This window comes from Melozone crissalis, unplaced genomic scaffold (assembly GCF_028551555.1).
Source record: "Melozone crissalis strain CALT ecotype California unplaced genomic scaffold, PUWL_Pcris_2 ptg000013l_1, whole genome shotgun sequence".
In the NCBI taxonomy this organism is placed as follows: domain Eukaryota; kingdom Metazoa; phylum Chordata; class Aves; order Passeriformes; family Passerellidae; genus Melozone; species Melozone crissalis.
Genome location: NW_026535791.1, coordinates 16051368 through 16070597, shown reverse-complemented (window position 1 = coordinate 16070597; position 19230 = coordinate 16051368). Strand labels below are relative to the sequence as shown.

The following is a 19230-nucleotide window of genomic DNA, read 5'->3' as shown; positions in this document are numbered from 1 at the left end:
AAGGAACAAGAACTGGAACTCAACAGACATCTCCTGGAACAAAGGTAAAACCAAACACTACAGAAAGGTAACTGTAATGAAATGCAACTGTAAATTATACATGAAGTGTAGTTTAGAGGCATAATCAAACAAAAAATAAAAACTGGATTTATCATAGTTTTTCCTTTAAATAGCACTATTTTTTATGATAAAGATAACAGTATTTTACTGCATTTAAATCTGAGGTGAGAAAGTTTATCCACATAAGTAATGTAGAAAGTGTACAGTGCATCTGCTAATTAACTGCAAGAAAAGGTTCTTTTTTTCAGGACTGCTGGCAATAAAGGCAGATGTGCTAAAAGGCATTTTCATGTAAATACACATTTATTAAGAGCCTTACCAATATTTCAATTCTTTATTGCATTTAGTATCTCATTATATGTTTACAGGACCAAGATATTTTTATTTTGAAGCACACTTCTCCTTAGTAGCAGCATCTGTGTGTATGTGCATACATGTGCATTTGTCCCTCCAGGGATAACCTTCTCAACCTTCTCCTCCCAATTCCAAACAGGAACTGCATCTTCAATCTCTTTGTTTTCACATATATAGTTATCATAACAATGCTAACAAGACTTTGAAAAATGTCTTCCGTCCCCTCTTGTCATGAAGAGTTTGAAAGCTGACCAGGCTTCAAAATTCATCCTAAACAAGGGACATTTTTGATGGTCTGGTGAAGATTTTTGCTGCAGGATTGATGGACTAGAGAATGACCACCATAAGCTGGACTTTTTAAAACACCCATGGTTGTATTCAGTGAGACCAAATTAATTTGCCTCCTCCCTTCTAAAGATATTGCTCAAAGTGCAGCTTGATCAACTGCAGCACTAAGAGAAAAATTAAAAGAATTGCAATTCCTCCTTCAGATTTTTATAAGCACTCTTCCTGAATGTTCTTTTATTCAGTTACTCTGTAATTAGTATCAATTATGATGTACATCCCCCACACCAGCTTAATTAAATCATACATTCAATTCATTGAGTATTCCACTGTTCCCAAAGAACTACAAAATAGCTCTTCTTTAGTAGATAAAGAGGAATTATCACCTCATGGGACAAGCCAAACACCAACTGATTGAATCATAAAGTAAGTCTTTATAACTAACTTGGATATTAAATACATTCTAACACAGATATCTTTTAAAATACTTTCCCCTCTTCCTTTATAAAAAATAACTTATTTTTTCATGCCTAAATCTCTCCTCCAGTTTAACCTTCAAATGACCCAAGAAAAACAGATGGCGAACATGCTCTAGCAAAGCTCTAGTAACCTTTTTGTCTCCTGATTGAAGAGTCACCCCCATGTGCTGAGGCCATCTCAGGGACTCTGTGCAGTGGGTGCAGCATCATCAACTGTGCAAAGGAGTTGTGCAAAGTCTCCTTCTTGGAAATGCTGCCTCTTGGGTTGTTAAGAGTGTTTTGATCCTTTCCCCTTACTTTTCATAGGCGGAACTGAACCAATTTATTTTTGTTTTCTTTTACTTATTAATAGCCACTTTCTCTGGCTCTGACAACTCAGAGCATGGTGCCTGATCAGATAATGAATGTTTACATGTGATGGTCAGTGTTTCCAAACTGCTCCATTGTTCCCAGCCTCAGGGTGAAGCCCTGATGCCCATCAAGACAAGAAAGCAACAGAATAGGAAGGAAGGATTTCCTGCCTGGCAAGAGCAGCCCTGTTTAAATCAGAGATGGAGTTAACCACCCATTCAAACATATGCACACGAAACACTGACACAGATTGCCTGGATCTGCCTTGCACAGGATTACCAAATCCCAGTGAACTGTGTTTAATGAAACAGGATGAGATGATTCCATAGTGCTGGCAGCATGGCAGGCAGAGGAATGATCACAGACTGTCCTTTGTTTGTTTGTCCCTCTGGAAAAACATCCATTCTGTCGCCATCCTTTGCCCTGCTGCAGCCCTTTGAATGTGCTGAGTCGCTTGAGAGATTCTGGGGGAAAATTTACAGCCTGGCTGTCATGTAGATTATGGTTGCTTGGCTGATTAAAGAAGGGTATGTATTTTCTTAATAATTGTGTTTATCCTCAACTTCAGGGTTTGTACCTCCAGCAGGAGTGGGTTTCCTCTTTGAGTTCACACACCAGTGATGCTTAGGCACTTGACAACAGGGTAGATGTGAAGATCTGCTGCAAAATCTGAGGGATCTCTTTGGTATCCATGGCAACGAAAGACCGACCTGCTGGCAGTGTCCTCTGCAGCCTAGGGAGCAGAATGAGGACAAAACACAATTAACACCTCAAATTATCTCCCCTACCACATGACAGGATTCTTCACATTGCTGTCACCATACAATTAAAGGTTTGGGAAAGCAACAGAGGGAGAAACATTGAGAGCAGCTAGGGCACAGAGTTCCCTTCAGCAACACAAACAAGAGTGTTTCCAGAGCTTTCTATCCACGTCCTCTTTCTGACATGCCAGAACTCCATTTTGACCAAGGTACCAGTGATCCCATGAGGCACCACAATTGATTTGCTGAGGACAGCTACAGATTTGCACTGGAAATGAAGACACTTATAGCAAATTGACTACCATGAACCCACAGCTCCTTCACAGCTCTTTCAAGAAGTCCAATGATTGTAGTAACTGTGCTCTTTATATTTCTTAGATATCACTGCAGATTACATGGAAATGTATTCGTCTGCCAATATTAACCTGCCATGTTTTAATTCACAGCTTAACCCACCCTTAAAACTCAAACTAGATGCATCTCACAAATCCCATCTCCCTCATGTCCAGTTAGCAGGTTTGGGATTTATTTTTTCCGTGCTTTTTACAGGAGATTTTGCTCTATACTATTTCTCCAAGTGAGTAAAAGGGAGTAAAATCTCGCTTTTAAAATTAGTTAAAAAAAAACCTGCAAAAGAGAATTCTCTTCTCCTTCCCCCACAGCAGTTACAGGAAGGCTTTGTCTAATTCTGCACTTCCACATACATAGAAATGCATTTCAGTGACAGCACTGTGTGCACTTTCCACAGCCGGTGAACTAGGCCATTATAAGATCTCTTACACAGCAGGACAGGGTCAAAGACTATTTTTTTCTTTTTTAAAATTTGTATCAAAAGTAAATGGACTTTCTGTAACTATAATATTTCAGAATTGATTCTGTTTTGATTAACACAGCTCTGATCTACAGACCTGCAGCCACAACTCATGGTGTCTGTGCAGTTGTATATCTTTCAGCACTTTACTGCTTAAAGTTATCCACTGAGGGCCAACTCCCTTTCAGATTTCTCTCATTCTCCTCTAGTTGAAAACTCAAACAGAAAATATACTGTTGATATTTGTGGCTATACCAGCTTTTTGCTGCAGGTACTGGTCCACAGTGGATGTGGAACCTGAAAGAACACCTGGGACAGAATTTCTTTTTTTTCCCCCTTGCGCCCAAACATTTTAAAGTGAAATTATGTAGTAGAACTAAACCCAGGCATATTGTCTCAGACACTCCAAAGAATTTATGTTTCTAACACAAGGGGTGTATCTGAGTCAAACCTTTGGCTGTTTGGAAGACAAATTAAGTCCATCATCTTTTGTTTTAATCTCTTTTCTTGGGCCTACACACACTGGAACCATATACTGGGCAATAACAAAGGCACTATTATGGTTACATGGTGACATTACATATAGTGCACATCCAGCAGCAGGAGGATGGCATCAGCTGAGCTGCTCCCTTTGGATGCACAGGATGCTCTGAACTTGCTGGCTATAAGGGATGTCTGCAGGATCCACAAGCCAGTCTCCTCCCTGCCACAACTGAGGAGCTACAGCTTCTCTCCAGTACATTAATAATGAAAATAGTAAAAAAAAAGATGCATGAAAACTCAGATGTGACCTGTCAATGTGCACTTGCAGCCCAGAAAGCCAACTGTACCCTGGCTTTCTTTCATCAAAAGCAGCACAGCTAGCAGGGAGGAGACTGAGACCCTCACCTGGAGTGCTGTGTACAGCTACATGGTCCTCAGCACAGGAAAGACATGGACCTGTTGGAGTGGGACCAGAGAAGAGCCACAAAAATGGTCAGCAGGATGGAACATCTCTGCTATGAAGACAGGCTGAGAGAGTTGGGGTTGTTCAGCCTGAAGAGGAAAGTCCAGGGAGACCTTATTGAGGCCTTTCAATAAATAAAAGGGGCTCATAAGGACATAGTAAGAGTTTTTACCGGGGCCTGTAATGACAGGATAAGGTGTTAAACGGAAGAGGGTACATATAGACTGGATTTAGACTGGAGATGTGGAAGAAATTTTTACAATGAGAGTGATGATGCGCTGGCACAGGTCATCCAGAGAAGTTGTGAAAGATGTCCCTGCTCATGGCAGGAGGGTTGGAATAGATTATATTTGGAAGGTATATATAGTATAGTTGGAAGGTATAATATATTATAGTTGGAAGGTCCCTTCCAATCAAACCATTCTATGATTTTATGATACTTTGACCAAAACCTCGGCGCAGAACAACAGCATGGGCAACTCACTGCAATAAAAGCATAATTGAGATTAATGCTGAATGAAAGCAAACACTTACCTATCTGCCTGGTCTCCCAAGGATCCTATGAATATGGCGAAAGCATTGACTTGAGTGTTGGTGGTCAAGACCTGTGCGAACCTCGCGGGCGGGATCCCGTAACGCTCCAGGTTTGCGTCACTTAGGACGATAACAAAATACTCGTCCGCCTCCTCCTTGGCGATTTCCCGAATGGCGTGTTCTGTCCCTTCCAAGGTATGGTCTCCACTCATGCAGAACTGGGCGTGGGCATGCATGGTCTGTGTGCACAGCATAACCACGTGGGAACACGTCAGGTGACTTTAGGAACAAGCATTCATTTCAGCTAGCACAGGAGGGAGTCAATATTCAGTGCTGCTGTATTAGGGATCCATCAGAAATGCAGACAGTGCTCCAGACAGAAAAGAAGATGCAGCTTTTTGTACATAATATGTCATATTTTAAGACAGGCAGCACTTCTTAAAAACACAGTTGGTGAAACAATCAAAACCCGCACAGGGACCTAATTAGACTGGGCCTTAGGGAAGGTAAAATACTTTAGTCAGCTGCAGTTTGAGTAGATACATTCCTATGTATTTTAAGAAGAAAACAGGTTCCTAATGCTGTGAACAGCTCCTGCATGTTCATAATTTGCACTGGACTTCCAAATCCTAGTAGTGCCTTATTTATTATCAAATATCTGATTCCTGACAGTGGCAGTCACATTTAAAAATGATAAAACATTTTGTTTGAGCTGTTACAAAACAAATACACCATATTCATCAATGAAGCTGGTACCTATGTAGAAGGCCAGGAATTTTAGATGTTACTAAATCAGGTTCTTCTAATCAAAGGAGCTATTTCAAAAACAGTTTTTAAAGGAAGCTCAGATACATGCTTCCAGCCTATCAAGCTGCCAACCACGTAAATCCTACAATATACTTAATTCTTCTTCATCCTACTATAGAAAAATTTTGGTGAATACACTTACTTTGCCATTGTGATTTAACATGTTTCCAATTTAGCACTGACACATTTTCCCAATGCTACTCTGATGCATTACTTTTCGAAGGTACCACGCTAAATCACTGACCTGGGATCCCTCTGCAGTTTTGAATGAGTCACTTGTGCTCTAATAATATCACGTGATTTGGGCAGATCTATCTATATCACCGTATAATCTCTGGAACTTCCCCTATCCTTTGACAGGAAGTCAAAATGACACATTTAGGGTGTAGAAGTCCAGAATAAGGCATACTCAGCCTCTACTATTTTGGCACAATTTGTTTTCTGCCATGTCTCTGTAAGGTCCTGTTTAAATTTAAGGAAATACACAGATTTTTGCTTTCTTGTCTTTATTTCACTATCCTCATGTTTTGTATTCTGTGACCTGCCTACAGCTTTATCTTTGCAGTCATAAAATCCTTTATTACCAGCATCACTTTTACCTTAAGAATCTCTAATCTTTGCTTATTGTTCTTGGGAACTTTGTCACTCCCAACCAAGGCGATGTTGAAGCCATCTCCCGAATGTCCAACGATGTCGTACTACAAGAAAGAAACATCATCAGTCACCTGTTAGTCACAAGTGGCCATTGGCTTATAATGACATAGGACAGATCAAAGACAATTTGCAATTTTCAACAGAAGACCCCAAGTACTGTTCCCTGTTTCTGTCTATGAGCTGTTTAAGGGAACTACTTGCAATTTCTCACTGACATGAAAAGATAGGAAAGAATTGCCAAATAATGAAATTAAGGAACAGTTCCTCATTTCCATGATCTGTTTTTCACATCATCCCACCAACTGCAGAATGGTGATGTGTAAGATCAAGACCTTGCCCTCTCATATTGTCCACGTATTTCTTTTAAAGAAGCAATTTTCACCCTCTTGAGTCTGACAAACAAGAAGCACATTGTTTGAGAGTAGCCCCTATGTTTGATGAATCTTTTTGGTGACCTCATTCTGCTCTGAAAAAAAAAAAGTATTACAAATCCCCTTTCTTGAAAATCAGCACTCCTTATTTTTGTGCATAACAGATCAAAGCCATTGCTGAAAGTATGTGGAGAAGTGAATTCCAAGAGCCCCTGTATGTTTTCAAGGGAGATGGTGTGCACATCATTCTCCTGTGAGATGCTGCAAAACTGACATGTAGAACCACAATAGTTCAAATATCCTGGTGAACAAATAAAGCAATATTGCAAAGGCCTCTGTTTCATGTGAGAGCTTCATTGTTGTTACATGAAAACCAAGACAAGCTGAGTTATGGCAAGGTCCTGACCTGCCCTTTGTGTTGTGGATGTGGCAGCCACCCCAGGGAGAATTCATGAGCAGGACAAAAACGGATTTAAGAGTTGTCTACACCAAGCAAGAGAGCACAGTGTACAGAATCTGAGCCCAGAGAGACCTGAGCTGGCAATTCCTCAACATGAACATGCCTGTATTCCCCCCTGCCTGACAGGGAGCTCTGATGCAGTATTTTACCTTTCTGTTTTCTTTTTTTCAAGCACTGTTACAGGTTCCTGCTGGGTTCACCATCCCTAATTCCCACATAATCATTTGGTAAAAGGCAGGTCTATTCCTCATAGTTTTTCTGCCTTCTCTTTCCTATTGAAAGACACTTTAATTGGTATAAGTCAGGTCCCAGAGAGAGGAGAAATGGCAGTCTTTACAGACAAAGCTCTTTTTGTTTCCACATCACTAATTTGCTTAAAAATGTATCAAAAGAAAGCTAGAGCAGCTGGAACAACACTTTTAAAGGTGACACCTCAATCTGTTAAAGAGCAAATGTACCACATACTGCAGATTATTTCACCCAAGGTCAGACCATTTTATGACAGCCCCACGTAAACCAGACCTCCTTCCCCTAGGAAATCTTAATATAATCTAGTCCCCACACAATCCCATTTCTTTCTGCTCTGTTGGCTTTTCCCATTTCTGCTCTCCTCAACTCTTACGCGCCGAGCATTTGCTACCAAGCCTCACCTAAAGCTTGCTGTCTACCACATGCTTTCTCTTCAAAACCTATTTCTTATCACCAATAATGCTTCAGACTCTCTCTTTATGGATATGAAGACATGGCAAAAGAAAATATACAAATTTTGAGAATAATGTTGGGGTTACATTCAACATACTTCCTAAATAAAACAGGAATATATCCTGTTTAATAAAATCTGAACCACACACAGGGAATGTGTGCATGAGTTTTGTTTTAAAAATTAGAGACTATTCAAATCAGAGGAACTAAATAAAGCAGAGGTTTAATGGAGCAGAAAATATACAGTGCTCGTGGTTCTTATGCAATGTCAGAAAAGCCCACACATCTTCAGGGTAGGCTCTTAATTATGAAACCTTGCACATCCTCTGCTAAGCAGTTTTGCATTCGGGATCACTTTTAAATCAACAAACTAACTATGTAAAGCAAAATGCTGCCATTCTCCTGTGTAAAAAGGCTGATCCCTTCATAGAGGGCTCCTTCCTGGCTTCCTGGATGTCTCCCACTGGCTGTCCTTGTGTCAGCTCTCCCATACTGAATTCATGGGAATAAGCCAAACTTTGCTGTTTGGGAATATCATTGTGGTTCTTGACATAACATCAGTAACAGACCAAGCTTTCATCTCAAACAGTCTGAGTTTAAACTCAGTGTGACAGCCTGTGTAAGGGGAATTGCTGTATCTCCTGATGAAACCTTAGATGTTGACCTTACAGCAGGGCCCCCTTCACATTCTTGCACAAGGCGGGAACAGACAACCTGGTTACAGGCAAGGCGAGGCTGAAATGATCTGAACAAACTATTGCAGGCATGGAAAGGCATCCACCTGGGAACATCATGTCCTGTCTGCTCCCTGCTCAGAGAGCTGCTTATTATTCTTTGTGTGTGCCCATGCATGCACCCGATACGATACGTGTGCTTATCTTTAGCAGATGTTATCAGTTTCCTTGTTTCTTTGGTGACAGCTTACTATGCTATTTGTGATTTAAAAAGCTTTGGTGAGGCAGCAGGGAAGAAGTGGTATTTGATTCATCCTGACTGCTGCATTCTGGGTCAAGTAGGGCCTCCTGAACAGAGTGAGATCCTGCTGCGCTGGGGAAAAGAGGAGCTGTGGTCAACAGCCCCCATGTGCTGGTCCTCATGGTCCTCTGATCCCTCTGGAAGCCAAGTCAAGGACCAGGAGTAGCCAAAATCTAATGAGTGTGAGTTTGGTTTTGGGAAGATCAGCTCCCCAAACTGTGAGGCTGGATGAGTTCACAGCAAGGGAATGTAGCTGCACTGACTTGGATTGACTTAAATCAACATAAGACTGCGGGCTGGGAGATGCTCCCTGGGAGGGGGGAGGCTCACAGCAAAGTTCTAGAGGTGACAAAACAGAAATGTTTGCCCAGGGGAATGTATGGAATCTGTCACAATTCAGGAAAACAGAGTTTGGGAGAGGAGCAAAACTGGAGCAAAGAAGCTCACTCTGAAATGGCAAAGAAATAAAATCTCTCCTGCAGGAAATTATTACCTCCTCCTGATCTGTGTTCTAGTAAATGAACCCTTAGTGATTTCGTATTTCCTTGGTGCACTCGTTGTAAAGAAATGCTACAGACAGCTCCTCAGTCCTGGTCAACTTGCAACCCCAACACATGCAGGCACATGCAGACTTTGTCAAAACCAGTTTCCTTCCTTTGCAGTAGCTAAAGACAAGCACAGAAGAAGGGCCTTTGAAAAGCAGGGATCCAATCTAATGCTTTTTCCCCATAAATTCCCTAAGAAGGATTTATGTGGAAGGAGTTACAGTGAGAGAAAAGCTGTGATACAATCTTGCTTGAAAATTACTTCCGTTTTCTTTTACCAAATTGCAAGCAAAGGCTCTCAGGACAAATCCAGAAGCAAAGTACATTTGCCATAGTGCAGCTTAATTGAAATAATATATTATTGTGGTACACCAGAGTTTGTTTTCCAATAGCCTCAGGTACACTGAGACAAGGACTGCTCTATTCAGGGTACACAACATGTAAACATGCATCTTGAAATAGCATCATTTTGTTGGTTTCTTTCCATAGGAAATGGTTAATGCAATCTCTGTTCCTCTGCCACATTTTGCACTGAATGGATGGTTGCTGCTGCCTAAAGTGGGTAAAATGGAAGACTTTGTCTTCTGCAGCTGCCATGCCAAAAGGTTTAATTTCTGAAGGCATTTAAAAAGCTGAAAGAAGATGTGTGCTGAATGTAAAAGGCAGTGTGAATTAGACTCTGCTGGGGGGCTAGATCTTTATAAATTCATCTCTTCTTTGGACAACACCGAACATTCTATTTTTCTGAATTTATTTTAAACCTTTTGTTTATTATTTAAAATAAACTATTCTGCCAAACATGTGGACCATTTCTTCTTTTCCTGAATTAGCAATGCTGCCTCCACAGTAAATTTTACAAACACAGAATGCTAAAAGAGGCATATAAAATCTTCAATATCCCTTTAATATAGCTATAAATAACAATTCAGGCTTTTCCTAACAGTTACATAATATGCTATTTACTGAGTCACAATAGTTTTAAGGCTTCATAAAATTGCTGTTGGATAATTTACTGGACATGCCTCCTCAATCTGCCATTATGTGTGCAAATCACAGTAACTGGGGATGATATAAAAACGTACAGTTTGTGACAGACATAGTACTACCTCAGATAAAAAAAGAGAACTTCTGTGCATTGTCAAACAACTGGCACCTAAAATGGGATGTTCAGAAGATAGGTTTCCTGTTTTCCCCTTGACAAGGAATGATTCACTACCTGCACTTATGGGAAATGGAAGTAGGGAGGATGCCCCCATGAGCATAAAAAGCTGAAAAATACCTGCTGCACTTGTCTGACTTTATAAATGGTAACTTCCTTACCTGCTTGGTGCAGTCACATACCCAATACTCAGCTATTCTGTATAAGAAGGCAAGAAGAAACTATTTTCTACCTTCACTCAGTGCTGTTAAGATCATCAGAAAATCAACATCATTCTTGATACCAAGGGGTACCACCCATGAGGAAAGCTCAGCTGGGTAGGATAAAACAGCCAAGAAAAAGCCCATCTGATTAATTCAAAACTGTATGTAGCAGAGAAGTAAACCAAGCACCATCAGAAAGGTCATCCTGAGCAAAAGTCAGGAATTGCTTTCCAAAGTCTGCATTGCAGTTAGATAGCTGAAGAGAACTTTACTATGTAAATCCCCTTTGCTTAACAAGCTAGATGATCCCCTTGGTTCAACACATGTTTTACAAGATAACCCTCAAATCTGCAGCATATGTTGTTGTGAGCCATGCAGATGGAGCTACAACAGGAACAGATAACAGCAGGCATATCTGAAGGGCAAAAAAGTCTATTTTTATAAAAACAGGGAAGAAGAGAATAAGGAAAAGGAAGAAAGAAAAAAAGTGATATATTGCAGATTTTTAATTGAACACTACAGAGTTGTGTGTTCTTCTTTTTCAAATGGTTTCTCTCTTAGAGATGAGAAATGTATGCTACTTTTGCACACATACCAAACCTTCAGCTTTGTCCTGAGAAAAATCAGCAGCGTCATGCAAAGTGTCAAGAGTTGAACAGAAGAGAGTCAGTGATATTTTGAAAAAATCACTACCTCTCCTGCTCTCTGAAGCCTCACCCATAGATTTTAAAATCACAGAACTGAAGTGAGTTTGTAGTGATCTTAACTAATTCTCCACAGTGTCCTGGCTGCATGTCAAGTTCTACATGTCATTCCTTTAGCATGCACTTGAGGGTTCTGAGTTCTCAACTTTAGAGCTGCACTGGAAATAAGGACAAATAGCTGTCTGCCATTGTGTTACATCCTTCTCCAGTGTTATCCCTTTCTAAGCCATCTTCCTCAGCTGTGTGAATGAAAAATAATTTATTGCTCAAAATAAGAGCAGAATAAACAATTGTCCCCTGGTCATCATTTCTGTTATAGTCAAGGCTTTATCAGCTTCTTGATTTTTATCTCTTCCACACTGAGCAATTCTTACTAAGTAACTTGCTTAGTTATTTAGTCATTCCTTGTACAGGGACACTTCCATACCCTTTACAATCTTTGTTACCCTCTTTTCTTCTTCATCTCTACAAGAACTTTTGTGAGATGGGTGAGCAAAATTGCACACATTACTTCTAAAGTGAATGCACTATGGATGCTTATAGCAACATTACCATGCATTTTCCTTTCTTCTCTCTTCTCCTAGTAATAGTTTAGAACATTCCATTAGCTTGTTTGACAGCTGGTGTGGTGAGAAAGAACCACACCAACATAATTGCAAGACATCTTTGTTGGGTACCAGTCTATAGCTGGGAGTGAGGACTAACACAGAAAGCTGAGACTTTCTCCCTGTGTATTTAAGATCAAAACTATTTTCTTCCACCTGCAGTACTTTACATTGAAAATCACTAAATGTCACCTACCATTTTACTTCCCAGTCACCATTTATGGCTAGGTCCTTATCCAACTGCTCGTAACTGGATTTGCCTTGTTACTTTCTTAAATAACTTCACATAATTAGCAACTTTTGTCACCTTCTCATCCCCTTTAACAGATCACTCATATATACAGAACAACAGAACAGCATGGATGCTGGCACAGATCCCACCACAACTCCACCACTAAAAATTGACCACCTAGGCTGATTCTTGTATTTTTAGCAGTATTTTCTTTATCTAAGGGATTTCTCTTTTATCCCCAAAAGCCTCTGCAAGGGACTTTGTCAATTGCTTTTGGATAAGGAGACTCTATCAACCAACCAACCAACCTTGCTTGTCACACACATAGACACTTACTTCCCTTTACAAAACCATGTTGACTACACCACAGTATATGATATTTATACTTGTGCCCACTACTTTTCTGTGTGGATGATCCTGCATTTTGCCATACTCATATCTGTGTTGCTCAGATATGCCTGATTTACCAAGTTACACAAATCATGCTGCATAATTGCACTGTCACTGTAAATATTTGTCCTTAACTTTTCTATTATCAGTGAGCAGGAGATACATGAACAGCAGAACCAATAAAGCCCTGATTTCCAATTATTTTTTAAATTACACTTTAGTTCCTACATGGCTTCTCTGGGCTAAGGTAGAAGCTTATGGTTACAGCATTTTCCTCCAGCAGGATTACACAGCATCACTCTCTACCCAGCATATTTTCATTATGTTTTCAGGAATGTGACTCTGGGAGGAAAACCATAGTTTAGAATTTGTTTGAAATTCTGCAACATGCTCCATTTAATAAAGTTTAAGGGCAAGAAAGCATTACTGCCAAAGAAGATTGTAGGACATGCCTTGTTTTCTTAGGAAAAAACTAACGCCTGTTTCCTCTTATATACTTTTCTCTTGAAAAATAGAAGTGTGCATGATCGGGCTTTAGAAGACATTTGAAAAGCACATGCCTGATTTTGTACATGAGACTCTATGGAAGCACAGAAACCTGTAGAATCATGTTGTTGGAGGAACAAGGTGAAGCAGACCTGACTGAATTGATCTGGATTAAATTTCTATTAACTTTCTTTAGGAGATTTTATGTTTTGTTCAGATATATTTTAATTCTTATGTTTGATATGCTCTTCAGTAAAGGTAGTGGACATTTCTATTCTTCCATTAAACACAGTGTATGTCCAGAATTAACTGGAGACTGCCATTCCTATCTTCTTTATGGCTAAAGAAACATGGTCTAGACATTGTTTAGGCTTACTGAGACAAAAAGAGCATTAAATTTATTCACATTTCATTTGCAGGCTACCATTAAATAAAATTTAGTGTGTTTCAGCACAAGAAATTATTTCTTGCTTTCAGTTAACTAGAAGAGAGAAGGGACAAAGAAGTCTGGTCTCTTCCCATGACTGTGTGCACTCGGGGCGGATGGAAGGACGTTGTATCTCTGCATGTCCTGAAGCTCATATTTACATGTGTTTTGTAGGCTTCAGTGTTTCTTCTCACAGAAACAGATAAAACCAGAAAAAAACCCCACCAAATCTCACTAAATCAAAGTCTTAGATTGAATATTCCCCTGCTGAAATGTGTAATGTTTCCTACCCTCTCACTAGTATTATTTTTCAGGTTGCTAGAAATAGAATAATGTCTTTATTTCCTTGTGGGGATGAATAATATTCTTTGGCTAGACTGACTGCTGAAACACTTTTTCCAGTGCTGCACACAGGCTGTGCAATAACCCCAGAGCTCCCAGCCCAGCTGCAATTACCTTGAATTTGTGCTCATAGTTCTCAAAAGCTTCCATGACCATGCAGACGGCCTCCATGGAGCGCTCCAGGCGCCCATCCACGCCGTTGAAGCGGTACATGCTGCCCGAAACATCCACCACCAGGCGCAGGCGCTTGGGCTTCTGCTGGGGGCTCCCCGGCTGCCAGGGAAACACCACAGAACTCAACCCACCAGAAATGGGAAAGCTGAACATCAGTAAAAACAAAATATTCCAAAAGGAAACCCAATGCACTTTGCAAATCAAGAAAATTTTATCCAGTAAACACTGTTTGGTTTTGCTGTTGTAGTTTTGTTTTTTTTCCAAGAACAAAAAACCCAACTATTTTTCTATTTCAAACCAGTTATTTGACAGATAACTCAGCTCATTGCTTCCTCTTACCTTCAATGTCTGGAAACAAAATACCTCAAAACATTCCACACATGCTTGTCAGGAAAAAAAAATTCTGTTTCCGTTTTGATTATTAACATTTTATTTCAGTAAAGAAACTCTCAAATTTGGCAGAAAGAGCTCTTTCTGCTCTTTCCTGCCATTTCATAATGGAAATGCTTTTCCTTGGCATGTAGTACTAACAGTGACTGTATATGACTGTAAAAACTTGTCTGCTGAGGTTAATAACATTCCAAAAATGTTTGAAATCTTGTTCTGATTAACTACTAGTTCCATCTTCATTCTAATGCTGAAACCATTCCTTTTTTCTGAAAACAAATTCCATCTGTTCTAACAATTTTTGGCACAGTACATTGAAGGGAGGTGTTTTATTTAGCATGCAATGAGATGTGTCTGGATTTAAGTATGAGGCTATTAAAGATGACCTGACAAAAAATCCCAGTCACAATATAAACAAATAGCTAAAATGTTCCTTTTACCTGTAAGGGATTTCTGTACTTTGTTTTTTAATAGACTGTGGCATCTCTGCCCTCCCAGAAACAAAGGAAGGCCCATTAAATCCTACATTTTTTCCCTAAATGAATCATTTTTACATAGCCTTAAAACTGATACATTGAGTAAAATACATTTTGAAAAAACGAGAATTGATATTTCAATCACTTTTCCCTTACTGATCTTTCACACAAGCAGTGGCAAATTACGTAAATCATTCAAAGCAACCTAAGGACCAAATAGCATAAAAAAATAAAACCAGGGATTTATCACATGTGGGTAGCTGACATGCAAAAAGATGCTGTACTCAGCCATTTAACAAAACCAACTTAGTGCACTTAAAAATTGCAATCTATCATTAAGTATTACTGTTAAATATTATGGACTAGCCCCACTAGTTTTGGTGAGGTTTAGTTGGTCTGATTCAAGTGGTTTCACTGTTGCTGACTCACACAGATCTAACTGCAAAGCCTTCTAAGGAATGGCTGAATCAGGTTATAGGACAATCAACTTTAGCATATCTTAATGGCTTTTCCTCACACTTTTTTTTTCTATTATAATTTTTATTCTTGTCTATCCAAGTATCTGTGGAAGTTGAAATTATTTTTGTACCATGAATAAGGAAAATATATTTGTAAAACACTTTTTTTAAACTTCCAAAGGGATCAGCATATTTGTTAACAAAAATTAAGCTCGTGAGAAAATATTTCCCTTTTTTCTATAAAAGCAAACAAAATAAATCTTTTCTTCTAACTGCCTTCTGATCATCAAAATGCAAACTAAGAACATAAAAAAACTGTTGTACTGGATCAAAACTTAGCACTGCCTAGATTGGTGTCCCACTTCTGAGGGTGGCCAACAGGAAATATTTATGCAAGACTATAAGAAGAGGTACAGCAAATTTTCCATCCAGTGTGCCAGGGACATCCCAAGCCAGAGATATTTTTCTGAGTTTCTCATCCATATAACCTACTCAAACTCCAAAGAGATGCACTGTACAGTCACTATGAAATCAGCAAACTGGTTAAGCTCTTCTCCACCTTTCCCTGGTTCTTGTTGGACACTTACTTGTGGCTCAAGTTCTCCACGTCGTTTATATATGGCTTTTTCTCCAGTCAGCCCATCAATGATTTTGGCATCATCCAGCTCTCCAACAGCTTGGTGTCTCAGCCATTGTCTTTCTTTACCCTTGGCCTACAACAGAAAAGATGTGATGTGAGTGTGTGTCAGACAATGTAAGGCCTACTGCACATGACATACACATTAATTTCTTTGTAATGATGTGATAGTTTTGGCCTAAGTCAAAGAAATCCAAAAACGTGTTCGCAGCTGTTGTGGTCTTCTCTGAAAGAAAAATCAACACTGACAAAGAACATGTTCCCTCTGTAACCTGGTCTTTTTTCAGTAGTTTCATTTATGGGAGTATAACTGGGAACTGCGAAAATGTTAACCCTTCCTCTTGCAAATATGCTGAAGATGTGTGTGGAAGGCCTGTTCAGATACACATACAACCGAAGGGACACACAACCTGACCATTTGTTAGGTGCTTTCAATCCACACAGAACAAGAAAAAGCCATTGGGTGACTTAAAATCTAAACAGTGTTCATTTTATCCACTTTAGGCAATGGTAAATGGTTGCTTTTAAAGCAGTATTAACAGTATAAACTAATTCCAAATTAAAAAAACCTACTTTTAAAATCGTGATACTCAAGAGACAGTCCAATAAGCACTTCTTTTGTTTTAGTTGAAAGGACATTGGTTATCTACAGCCTGACTTGATGAAAATACATTACAATCCATGAACTCAAACATTCATGGAACTCCTGTACACAGAGCATGCAGTTAAGATTGAAGACTCATGTGCTTTAATATTATAAGCAACATCTTTAAGCATGTTTTCAAAGCTTAGCTTCATCATACATAAGGCACAATAGATTTATAATACATAAGATCCCGTAAAGACAGCAAAGTCTGTATTTATGGGGTTTATGATTTATTTAATTTGTTTAAATCTTTGTGTTAAAAATGGTCATCCTAGTAGTAAGCCCAACAAGGAAAGACAATTTTGAATTTGTATACATATAATGCTTTTGCCCTGTCAGCAAATTTCTGGTCAGCAACTGGAGGAAATTCAAATATCCAACAGGACTCAAACTGCCTTAAACATTGACTTACAGGAATGAAAATCAATTCTTCTCTGATGAGCAGGAAGTCTTATATTACAAATCCTCAGTAAACTGCAGGCCTGGGATTTGAAAGGATGAATCTTTATAATTCTGTACAGGCAGGTAATGACTTCTTCAGGTTCAGAGAATCTTTGATTTTGCTTTGGACTAAATATATGAGGTTTTGTTTCAGTGTGTAGAGAAGGAGTTCTGGACTTCAGACTACTGCCTATAATTACTCAAGATTAATGGACTACTTGCCCATCAAAATAAATGGGCAGAAAGACTACAAAGCCACAGAAAAATGTTTTGATTAACAAAATCAAAAGCTTTACAGATGCTTCCTGATGGGAAGGAAAAATAATGTTTCCCATAAAACATGGAAACCTCAGCCTTTTAGTAAATCACAGAAGGGAAAGTTGAAAATATTTCTGAGGTTGTGAATTCACCAATTGTGTTCTCTACATTTCCATGGTGCTGCAGTCAACTGAGCTTTAAGCCACTTTGGCAGCAAGGCATCCATGAGTTTGTTTGTACCACCAACTAGGAATTTCTGCAGTCATTAAATATGCCTGAGATGAAAGTTAAATCCCTTCTTCCATAGGATCACTGATCCCTTTGTTGCCTTCAGAGTAGTGTAACATTCACCTGCGAATTCCCAGTGACCTCTACGTGTCCCACCAAAAAAACCTTTCAGTTTAAAAGCATTTACAATTTTAAGAGAAAACCATCACTAACATACACACACACCTTGTTTTGATAATATAATTACACGCCTTTGTCTGTAAATGTCAGAGAAAAAGTTGCATATGTGACGTTATCACATCTAAATATGTAGCTTGTAATGGTAGAGGATGTATTAAACACTGCCAGTTGTGGTCTGCATTTATTTCTGGGAAAACATTACACAAATGTTCCCTTAGCTGCTGAAATAATGAAAATACTACTGGCAGGGCACATGGTTTTTCATATTTCCAGCTTTCCAAGCCATGCTTATTATAGGACTGCTACTATTTTACTCTTGCTGCTATAACCAGACTGTCCCTACATGGTCTAAATCAGACAGTGTCCAGCAGGCTCAGTAACTCAGGCTCAGGTTTGCCCAGTTTAAATGTAGGGGCCTAAATGGTGCTCAGAAGCTACAGGGACAGTTGCCCCTAGTTCTCTCTGCAATCATCAATAATCAGAGAAGTACCTTCTGGAAAGCAAGTCACCTCACATTAAAGAAGGTCTTTCTGAGTGACTGACTGACCACAACCTTTTGAATTTGGAGTTCAGACAGACAAGCTTCAGGGGAGAGAAGAAAGAGCCCATCAGTGACAGGATTTCCTGGACTTCTGGCTTCGCTACTTCTACAGAATATAAACAAAAACTCATTATGTTTTGATAACGTTGTTCAAAGAGCTGACAGAATCAGCAAGTTATAAAAAGCAAAATGAACAATGAAATTACATTCTCAGACTATGTTTATGTATCACTTTGAAGGATCTGCCTATTCCAAAAATTTCTTTCTGCTGCTACTAACTTTTGGCAAGCCATAGACAACTAGAACCATATTGCAGCCTCTTGATTCTAGGGAGGTAAAAATTAATAAAATTAATATATTTTAAACAAACCCACAAAAATAAGAATAAAAAGGCATATATTAAAGGGATAATCCAAGTTAAATGAACATGGGCAACATATTTGGATTATGTGAACACAATTTTAAAACAAAGCAAACTCAAACATCTTTAAAAAGCCAAATACATTCTCTACTGAGAAAGTAATTTGGGATTTTCACAAAGTTAAAAACACCTAGACAATCTGAATTGCAAATTTTACTGCAAATGAACTTTGTCATTGGTTTCTTATTTGAGATATAAGGAATGACTGACTCATAACAGAAAGAAAACTGTTCTAGCTGAGAACTCAGGGTGTACACAGGACTACACAGAAAATAATGGGAGACAGATACACAGCTCTTCTTGAGGGCCGTATGAATTACCATGCTGAAGAATTCAACAACTTTTTTCCCTCTCAAAAACCTCACATCAAATGTGTTTGTACTCAGCTTCCTTATTAACAAAAGGCATTTTGAAACTAATTAACTCCTATTGTAATTTATCATCATTTTCCTAGTTCATCTTCTAATAAAATCCTTACCAAAATCTATATAAAATTTATGAAGTTAAAAATTTCCTTTCACTATTGCTCTTATTCTTTGCCTAGCTTTTTCAAATTCAGTAATTTGTTTTATTCATCATAAAGTACATTTCCTAACTTTGTGGTTAGCTGTTACAGGTTTTGGCAGGAAGTTAGCAAAGTCTCATAAAATACTGCAGCTTATAAAACTTTGCCTTGATATTAAAATGACCTTTTTGAAAAAAGCAAGAGGATATGCCTCCTTATATTAAAACATGCTATT

The 19230-nt window shown here is 38.9% G+C and overlaps 1 protein-coding gene across 1 annotated transcript in view; it reads right to left on the bottom strand.

Annotated features, from left to right (window-relative positions):
• Nucleotides 1–214: 214 nt before the first annotated feature.
• Nucleotides 215–19230, bottom strand: part of VWA8 (von Willebrand factor A domain containing 8) — a 182787-nt gene continuing 163771 nt past the window's right edge. The window contains exons 41-45 of the mRNA XM_054271880.1: nucleotides 15726–15851; nucleotides 13758–13916; nucleotides 5988–6086; nucleotides 4582–4820; nucleotides 215–2262 (exon numbers count right to left, since the gene is read on the bottom strand). Coding sequence (XP_054127855.1) covers nucleotides 2154–2262; nucleotides 4582–4820; nucleotides 5988–6086; nucleotides 13758–13916; nucleotides 15726–15851 — 732 coding nt within the window. The 3' untranslated portion in view covers nucleotides 215–2153. The remainder of the gene's footprint in view (nucleotides 2263–4581; nucleotides 4821–5987; nucleotides 6087–13757; nucleotides 13917–15725; nucleotides 15852–19230) is intronic.